The sequence below is a fragment of the Quercus suber genome, unplaced genomic scaffold (assembly GCF_002906115.3).
Source record: "Quercus suber isolate HL8 unplaced genomic scaffold, Cork oak 2.0 scaffold_730, whole genome shotgun sequence".
NCBI classification, from domain to species: domain Eukaryota; kingdom Viridiplantae; phylum Streptophyta; class Magnoliopsida; order Fagales; family Fagaceae; genus Quercus; species Quercus suber.
The window spans coordinates 105,564-116,089 of NW_027070170.1; the positions used below are offsets into that span (position 1 = coordinate 105,564).

Below are 10,526 nucleotides of genomic sequence, written 5' to 3' on the forward strand. Positions count from 1 at the left end.
CATAAGGGTGTGATGAGTATTATGTGTAGTGAAATAATTTTTTATCACCCCCCTAATTTTTTTTTTTTTTTTTTTTGTGATTAGAAAATATAGTAATTCTAAATTATAATAAATGCTCTAAATTAACCATTATTTAAAAAATAGAAAAGCCTCTAAGCATGTGCGTGCTTAGAGGCTAGTTTGAAATTTACTTTTTTAGCATACTTTGCCCTCCCTAACTTCAAATGCTGGGTCGTTCCTAGTTAGCCTAATGGAAGGCGGCCTAATTGATAGTCAATTAACATGAATTTCGGGATAGTCACAACGTCAACATCTAGACCACGTGGTAAAAAAAAAATTTAATTATGGAGTGGTTGAGAGGAATATTACATATTCACCCCCATTCCTGCCTCATCAGTTATTAGCTAACTCAGAAACCACTTTTTTGATTGCGAAAACTAGCTCTGGTTCATGAAAAACATGGCTCAAACAAGTGGCACGGAAGGAAGCCTTGTTTTGATTCCTTTACTTGTTCTGCCTCTCCTTTTTCTCATCCTCAGGCATTTCAAAATTTTATCTTCACCATTCAAGTCCCCACTAGTTCCACCAGGTCCAAATCCATGGCCAATCATAGGCAACATTCTCCAACTGGGAAACAAGCCCCACGTCACTCTAACCCAACTTGCAAAAAACTATGGTCCACTCATCTCTTTGAGGCTTGGAACTAAACTCATGGTAGTGGGATCATCACCTGATGTTGCCAAGGAAATTCTCAAGACACATGATAGAGTCTTATCCGGCCGCCATGTTCCTAATGTGTTCTCATACATGAAGTCAGAACTCGACAATTTATCACTTGGATGGGCTCTTTGAGTGCAGTGGTCGATGGAAGTTTTTACGTACTCTTTGCCGAGCGGAACTGTTCTCAGGCAAAGCCTTGGAGTCTCAAGCATGTTTACAAGAGAAAAAGGTGAAGGAAATGGTGGAACTATTAGGCACAATGGAAGGTAAGGTGGTCAATATTGGAGAAGTGATATTTGCTACTGTGTTTAACATGTTAAGTAATGTTCTTTTATCAAGTGATTTTATCAGCTTGAAGGATGAAAGTATGGGTGGAGGGTTGAAGGAACTCATAAGGAAACTCATGGAGGTGTGTTCTGCCCCAAATGTATCCGATTTTTTTCCAATTTTAGGTGGATTTGATCTTCAAGGTCAAACAAAGAAGGCCCTGGATTTAATTGGGAGGATCAGTTTTACATGGGCAGATATCATCAAAGAAAGAAGAGAAAGAAAAGGAAGTATTGTTTCGCAAGAACAAGACTTCTTGGATGTTATGATTGACAATAATTTTACAGACAAGCAAATCAATCAATTGCTCCTGGTTTGATCTCTCTCTCTCTCTCTCTCTCTCTCTATATATATATATATAAAAACTATGCGTTTATGTAATTGTGTCCATAATACATATTTCATATTATCAAAATAAAGAAATCAAACACAATCAATTTATACTTAATAATAATCAAATTAAGAGCATAATTTAAGTACATAAAGTTTAAATATGTAATTTGAATCCTCAAAATATAATGAAAAAATAAATAAATAAATATGAAAATGTTAAAGAATATAGCAATATACATGTAAAGTTGTATACATATCTCACTTTCTTGAATGCTTTTAAAAAAAATATGTAGAATTCTACTCTTCTTCCACTCTTATTTTAAGTAGCTAAATTTTGAGTTTATACAAAAACTTCAAGAGATGAAAGGGAAATGTCAGCGGAAACTTTAAAATTTGTAGATTTTAAGTGCTCAATAATGCTATAGATCTAAGTTTTTTCAGAATAAAATTCATAATTGTTGGAGTGGTTGACTATGAGTGATGAAGAAAAAATAATAGATTTATGAGTGTTAGTTGTGTGCACTATTCACAATCAACTACTTTAACAACTGTGAAACTTGCCTGTGAAAAAAGTTATTTGCTTAAAATTAGTGTTTGTATACCGAGTAAGTTTAGTATCACAACTAGTTTCCCAATTTTACTACAACTTTGTCACATGACAACTAATAAGTGATAGAATCATGGACCCACTATTTTATTTTTACTATTTACAACTTGTTACGTAGGTAAGTTGTGACAAAAATTGTAAAATTTATTCTGATAATAGACTTAAGTGTGCGTTTATTTCCACTTTCTAATGTGCTTCTTCTTCTTCTTTTTTTTACTGAAATTTTAAAATGAGTGTTTTAGTAATTAGCAATGTATTACTCTTGTATACAAAAATATAGAAAATTATTAAATACTTTAGATGTATAATAAATGCGTACTCTTCTCTCTTACATGAATTATGGATTCTATTATAAATTTAATCAGTAAAATTCACAATTATGTAAAAGAGAAGAATATATATTTATAATACTCTAAGAGTATCCAATAGTTATCCAAAAATATAGCATTTTCTTATAATTATGTTGTGGGCCTGCTGATACTTCCACGAAAGATAATAAAGTCAACACAAACACTTTTTATTTTATATGAAAAAAAATATCTTTACATGGGACCCATAGATCACCATCATTTGTTTAGGAAAGGACGAAATGTGGTTGTTAAGTGTGAAATTAATTGTGATAATAGACTTAAGTGAGCGTTTATTTCCACTTTCTTAAACCAAAACGCGCTTATTTTTTTTTACTGAAATTTTAAAATAAGTGTTTTAGCAACGTATTACTCTTGTATATAAAAAATATGAAAAATTATTGAATATTTGAGAGAATAATAAATATGTATTTTTCTCACTCATATGAATTATAAATTTCACAATAAATTTAATTAATGAGATCCATAATTATGTGAGAGAGAAAAGTATACATTTATGGTACTTTAGGAATATCCAATAACTATCACAAAAATATAGTCTTTTTTTTTTTTACTATTTTGGGTCTACTAAGAGAACTTGTAGTAGAAAAAAATGTTCACACTATGGTTGTGTGTAGCTGTGATGTTTATAATAAATATATTATTTTATTATAGTAGGTATCTTATTTTATTGTGATATTTATATTATTTTATTATGTTAAAAGTTAAAATAAATCTACTACTACAGCATGTATGTAAGTAAAATATATAAAATAACTTTTTTGTGATGTCAAATAGCTAAATTTTTAGCTTTTGTGAATGCTCTATTACCTCTGCGAATGAGAGTAAAGTCAACACAAACACTTATTTTTTTTATATGAAAAAAATATATCTTACGTGGGACCCACAGATCACCATCATTTGTTTAGGAAAAGACGAAATGTGGTTGCTAAGGTGGGGTTTGGATTTCACGTTTGCGTTTCAGCAAACGCGTTTTCCTCCTCTCTTTTTTTTTTTTTTGGGCCGCATTGTTTGACTTGGGGAGACAAAAAAAATTTGTGCATAAACAGTACGTGCACTGTTTGTGCACTGTTTATGTAATAAAAAATATTAAAAATAGGTCTCACAGTACTATTCACAGATTTAAAAATTATTTTGTTACAGTATTTTCTGTTTTTTGTTTCAGCAACAATAAGTTCAATTCAAACACACCAAGTTGCTTTATTTTATGGAAGTGAATTCATTAGTGTCAAAGGGGGCAAAATAGTAAAATGCTTCTAATACCCACCGACTCCGCCAGTGCTTCCAAGTATCAGGACACATTTGAGTCCTTGATTTTGGTCTCTTTCTCAGCCAACCTTTTGCCTTTTCTAATTTGTTTGTGGAAATTTATTAGACAGTTTGGGAAATATTTCCTCTCTCTCTTTCGTATGGAGGTGGGCACTGTAGTAAGTGAAATTCATTTCTATGTGAGAGTGAGAGGATATACTTTCAAAGTATTCAATAATAACCCGTTATTTATTACAATGCACATAATTTAAGGATTATTTATGGTCAATATCATAATTAACTAGGCATTTTACTTGTTCTCTTTACTATTTGGGCTCTTACGAGAATGGGCCAAAATATCCCTCCTTAGGGGCTCAACAGGCCCATGGATAATCTAGCCCAGCATAATTCAGCCCGTCTGTGTCCGGCCCGTTCACAATAGGTCCGTCCATATAGGGCCGTGCAAACGATGGATCCGTCTACTTGGGCTTAAGAGATTTTTCCCCTTTCACATATGTTCTTGAGATAACACTTAATTTTATCATGTATTGGCAGGAGCTCTTTTCTGCTGGTACAGACACTAGCAGTTCAACAATTGAATGGGCAATGGCAGAACTAATTAAGAATCCAGAATCCATGAAAAAAGTTCAAGAAGAACTTGCGAGAGAAATCAAACAAGATGTGGTAAAGGAATTCCACCTACCTCAGCTAAGCTATCTACAGGCATCTGTTAAAGAAACCCTTAGGTTGCACCCTCCTGCACCATTACTACTACCTCACCGTGCTATTGAATCATACCAAGTGACAAGGTACACTATTCCAAAGGATTCTCAAGTTCTAGTGAATGTTTGGGCAATTGGGCGAGACCCCATGTACTGGGAAGACCCTTTAGTGTTCAAACCAGAGCGCTTCCTCAAATCAGCTCTGGATTTCAAAGGGAACGATTTTGAATTTTTACCCTTCAGTGCAGGAAGGAGAATCTGCCCTGGTCTACCAATGGCTGCGAAAGTAGTACCCTTAGTTCTTGCTTCATTAATTCATAACTTTGATTGGTCTATTCCTCATGGATGTGATCCTAAGAAACTAGACATGAGTGAGAAATTTGGTGTAACTTTGCAGAAAGAACAGCCTTTATACCTCATTCCTGAAGTTAGAAAGTAAAGAAAACTATCATTCCAGTTTCCTCCTCATGTGTACTCTTCAACTTTCTCTGGCAATAAACATGTAGTCTATGTGACTTGGGTCATATGTTACTATGTTATCATTTGACTGTATCTTTATAAAGCTGGTTTATTTTGTTTCAAGCTTTTTAAAAGTTGAAAATTAATTTAGGTTTTCAGTGTGATTGCCTTAATGCACCACCTCATGTAAGGCTGTAAATGAACCAAGTAAGTCATGAACAACTCAAGCTCGGCTTGATAAAAAACTTATTCGTATTTGTTTGTTTATAAATAAGTCAAACTTGAGTCTTAATTTTAGGCTCGTTTAATAAACAAATTGAACCCAAACAAAAAATTTTGTTCATGAACAAACTTGTGAGCTATTAAGCTTGATACATAACAATTCAAGAAAATGCTTATTTATAAGTTTATATGTATTAACTGAATATACTCATTACACATATTTTAATAATGACATGGCCAACATAAGACCACTACCCATTACCTTAATTTGGATTTGGCTTATCTTCAAGTACTTTTTTAAATGGAATTTTCTTTTATTTTAATGAGAAACTACCATATCACTTACTAACTAAATAAAATGTGAAGATTAAAGCCCACTACCCTTACTATTTAGTATTTAAAACAAAAGGAGGTTTTCAGTTAAAAAAGTACTGGAGATAAGTTAAACCATTTTTTCTTTCCATCTAAATTGACCAAAAACCATTTTAGACTATAATTACATTTAAAAATTAATTAATTAATTAAGTGGGCCACATATGATCCTTCCCTAACTATCAATCATCTAAAGTAAAGTTATGAAACATATTTATACTTTTTTCATTCATAATAATTACAAACAAGTATTTTTCTAGTTCATCACTGTCTAACGTGAATGTAAAAATTATATTTTAAACAATTTCTGAAACTATAGACAAAAAATGATGTATGAATGAATTTAATTATGTAAAATTTTAATTTGAATAATGGCTAATCATTAGTAGGACTAGATGCATGATAAAATGAGTATGCTATTATTTTTTTTCTCTTAATTTTAGAGATTTAAGCATTTAATAATGTAATTTTTTGAAGATCTCAAGCTCAAAAGCTTGACTTGAGCTCAAGTTTGAACTTGATATTAAGCTTGAACTTGGCTTGACTAATTAATCAAGCCAAGCCAAGGCAAGCCAAGCCAAGCTCAAGCTTTTTGGCTTTCTCATGAGTTCAAGCTTAAACATCATTTTTAGTCTTGTCACAAGATCAAGCTAAACTTGAACATGCATTACTCGACAAAGTTCGACTCGCTTACAGCCCTACTCATGAGATCCTTATGCCCATAGTTCCTGTATACAAAAAACAGGTCTGAAGCTGCGCTGCGAACAATGCTAATATACTGCTAAAATAATTCCCATCAGCACCTATTATGCTATTGGATAGACTGTGTATAATGTGAATGAATTTTGCATCACATTTTCACTAATACAATTTTCCTTTTACTCCCCCTCTTGTCTATCTAAAATACTCATTTTAAGAGGTCTTGTGAGAACCATAGCCATTAGGTAGAATTCAGAAGCTAAACTGCAAACAATCTTGAACCTCATGTAACATCAAACTAACTCAAACCCAGATAGCACATAGCCATTAACTACTGAATTTTTTATTTTATTTTTATTTTTTGATAATTAAAAAGAAAAATATTCACCTATTAACAATGGTGGATTGAAGAATAATAAGTTATAACCAAACACAAATCAACGAAATCATATCATATCATGTCATATAAAACAACCCAGTTTCCGACTATGTACATTGTTCATGAGTAACACTCCAAGTCCAACAAAGACAATAGAATGGAAAATGACTGACAAAGAATTTCAGCTTACATAAAAAATTAAAGAATAAACACAAATTGACTCCAGCTACTAGCGTCTAGAATCTAGGCCTATTTGGTAATGTTGTTTAAACAACATAAATTGTCTCCAACTACTAGCGTCTGAAATCTAAGCCTGTTTGGTAATGTTGTTTAAACAAAAGTTTTCGTTAATTAAACAGTACCGTAACACATATTTTTACAACGCTTTTTCAGCCACACATATTTCCACAACACTTAAACAACGTTACTAGAAATCTCTTACCAAACGGGAATCTAAGCTGCAACAACTGAAGTCAAGAACGGGATGTATGAAGAAAACAAAAGCTGCAGCAATCAAGTTGGCTGGGAATAAGAGGATGAACTGACTGCAACATCAATGGGTGCCCATGCGGAGACTGTGTAAAAAGGTGAACCAATGAATGTGATTTGCAGAGAAGTGAAAATGGAAGCTGATCAATTATCTTAGAAGCAATGGATTCCGGTGATGGCTTTGTAGCACAAACAACAGTCTCGTCCTCGTTTACTCCATTTATTGCCAGTTGCCCTGGCTTTGTCACATTCATCTATTCATTGTGACAAGTATATTAGATTTTATTACATCATCAATAAATTTAAATAGATTACAAAATAGCTCTAGATAATTTTTGTATAAACATTGATGATGTCATGAGTTAATAAAATTTGATCTACTCTTCTTCAAATGAGAAAACATTCGGTCCGGAACTGGCGTAAAACCAGTGTTTTACGCCAGCCAATGAGACCACACCACGTATGCTATAATAAATAATATTATTTTATTCTCTTTTGCCTTTAACTGTTGTCCTTCTCCCTTTTCCTTTTTGTTTTTTCCTGTTTTCTCTGTGCACTCTTCTCTCTTCTCAGACAACTCTCGTCACTCTCCTCCCTCTCTTAGGCATCTCTCCATTCTTTTGTCCCTCTATCTTTGATGGTGGTGGTTGTGATTCCTGAGGATTCAGATGGTGGTGGCAGATCGTGATGGTGCTAGCTTTTGTGGCGGTGGATCGCGGTGGTTGGGTCCATAAATCCTCCATTTTTTTTTTTTTTTCTGTTTTGAGCTCTCCCTCTCTGTATTTTTCAGCCAAACACCTCAAGTAAATTCATTTTCGCATTGATTAAACCAAAATTTCTTTATTTTGGGTTGATTTTTGGTGGTGGCAGGCTGGGTCGTGGGATTATTTGATTAATGGGTTGTGGGTGGTGGCTATGGCTTGGCTTGGCTTTGCTAGGCTGATTTTCTATGATTTGTGTTTAATATGTTTGATAACTTGGTTTAATATTGTTTCTTAAAACTGTGAGCGTGTGAACTCTGACGTGCTGTGCTCTCATTGGCTGGCGTAAAACACTGGTTTTACGCCAGTTCCGGACCGAATGTTTTCCCTCTTCAAATTGGATGAATAGATTTCTAATAACCTCAAACTCTAGAGCTTTTAGTTTTTATTGTGATTGAATAATGCTCATATTTTTTACATTCCTAAATTTGGCTCAAATGATATGGTTAAGGGATATATGACTTTGGTTTAAGTACTAATATTTTCCCCATCATAAATCAAAGAATAAAAATTCTTTATCACAAAATAAGTGTCCCATTTTATATTCCACCAATCACATTATGCTACATCTTGTTTTTATTCCTTATAAAGTAACCAAAGTTGTGATTGAATAATGCTTATATTTTTTACATTCCTAAATTTGGCTCAAATGATATGGTTAAGGGATATATGACTTTGGTTTAAGTACTAATATTTCCCCATCATAAATCAAAGAATAAAAATTCTTTATCACAAAATAAGTGTCCCACTTTATATTCCACCAATCACATTATGCTACATCTTGTTTTTATTCCTTATAAAGTAACCAAAGTTTAAGACAAGGGAAAAAAATTTTAATTGATGGTGTGGCATTGGTGGAACATAAAGTGGGATAAGAGATTTTTATTCTTAGCCAAAATACTCTTAAGAGAGTATTACCGTTAGGAACAAATGATAAAGAAAGAATTAAAAAATAATATTTAAATGAAGTGATAAAAATATAGAATATCTAATAAATGAAATATTGTAAAATGATGTGGTAAAATAATAAAGTAGACTTTTAGTGTGATAAAATGACATAATTTTTACAACATCTGCTACGGATGCTCTAAGCTCAGAGTAATTTGCAATGTCACTTCCACACTTTCTATCTTCTTGGACAACGCGCGAGATTTCCACTAAAGTTGGTGGAAATTTGGTGGAAACAGCGTAACTATTGGCTAAAACAATTTGGTTCTTCTGTAAATAAATATAGATGTTAGGGGCATTTGAAAAAGACGAAAGCTTCCAAGAATTTTCCTACTCCACGTAAATTGCTCGCTTTTCAAGAGAAAACATTGGATTCGAAACTGGCATAAAATCAGTGTTTTACGCCGGCCAATGAGACCACGCCACGTTGAGAGTCCGCACGCTCACAGCCAAAAGAATCAATATAACCTCACGGCCAAGTATGCTATAATGTTTAATATTATTTTATTCTCTTTTTTCCTTTTCTCTCTCGAATGACTGTTGTCCTTCTCCCGTTTCCTTTTTGTTTTTTTCCTCTTTTTTCTCTTTGCACTCTTCTCTCTTCTCAGACAACTCTCGCCACTCTCCTCCCTCTCTTAGGCATCTCTCCATTATTTTGTCCCTCTATCTTCGATGGTGGTGGCAGATCGTGATGGTGCTAGCTGTTGTGGCGGTGGATCGCGGTGGTTGGGTCCGTAAATCCTCCAAATTTTTTTTTTTTCTGTTTTGAGCTCTCCCTCTCTGCATTTTTCAGCCAAACACCTCAAGTAAATTCATTTTCGCATTGATTAAACCAAAATTTCTTTATTTTGGGTTGATTTTTGGTGGTGGCAGGCTGGGTCGTAGGTTTATTTGATTAATGGGTTGTGGGCGGTGGCTATGGCTTGGCTTGGCTTTGCTAGGCTGATTTTCTATGATTTGTGTTTAATATGTTTGATAACTTGGTTTAATATTGTTTCTTAAAACTGTGAGCGTGTGAACTCTGACGTGCCGTGCTCTCATTGGCTGGCGTAAAACACTGGTTTTACACCAGTTCCGGACCGAATGTTTTCCCTCTTCAAATTGGATGAATAGATTTCTAATAACCTCAAACTCTAGAGCTTTTAGTTTTTATTGTGATTGAATAATGCTCATATTTTTTACATTCCTAAATTTGGCTCAAATGATATGGTTAAGGGATATATGACTTTGGTTTAAGTACTAATATTTTCCCCATCATAAATCAAAGAATAAAAATTCTTTATCACAAAATAAGTGTCCCATTTTATATTCCACCAATCACATTATGCTACATCTTGTTTTTATTCCTTATAAAGTAACCAAAGTTGTGATTGAATAATGCTTATATTTTTTACATTCCTAAATTTGGCTCAAATGATATGGTTAAGGGATATATGACTTTGGTTTAAGTACTAATATTTCCCCATCATAAATCAAAGAATAAAAATTCTTTATCACAAAATAAGTGTCCCACTTTATATTCCACCAATCACATTATGCTACATCTTGTTTTTATTCCTTATAAAGTAACCAAAGTTTAAGACAAGGGAAAAAAATTTTAATTGATGGTGTGGCATTGGTGGAACATAAAGTGGGATAAGAGATTTTTATTCTTAGCCAAAATACTCTTAAGAGAGGCTCATTGCCTTAATAATGATATTAACACATAGCATATGAGAATCTTTTTAAAACACTTTATCAAGGTTGGGGCATTTATCATAAGGGCAAACTTTAAATATAATTCCTTAGATGTTATAATTTAGGTTTCTCAATTGAATCCAACCATGTGACAATTCTAGGAATAGTTTTCAGGAGGGTCATTTAAATTTGTGT

The 10,526-nt window shown here is 33.2% G+C and overlaps 1 protein-coding gene across 1 annotated transcript; it reads left to right on the forward strand.

Moving 5' to 3' along the window:
* The first annotated feature begins 417 nt into the window (after positions 1-417).
* LOC111999516 ((S)-N-methylcoclaurine 3'-hydroxylase isozyme 1-like) lies at positions 418-4,907 on the forward strand. The gene is given in 3 exon segments (XM_065766675.1): positions 418-849; positions 851-1,360; positions 4,159-4,907. Coding segments are annotated over 3 exon segments (1,515 nt in total). The 5' UTR covers positions 418-450; the 3' UTR covers positions 4,765-4,907.
* The last annotated feature ends 5,619 nt before the right edge of the window (positions 4,908-10,526 follow it).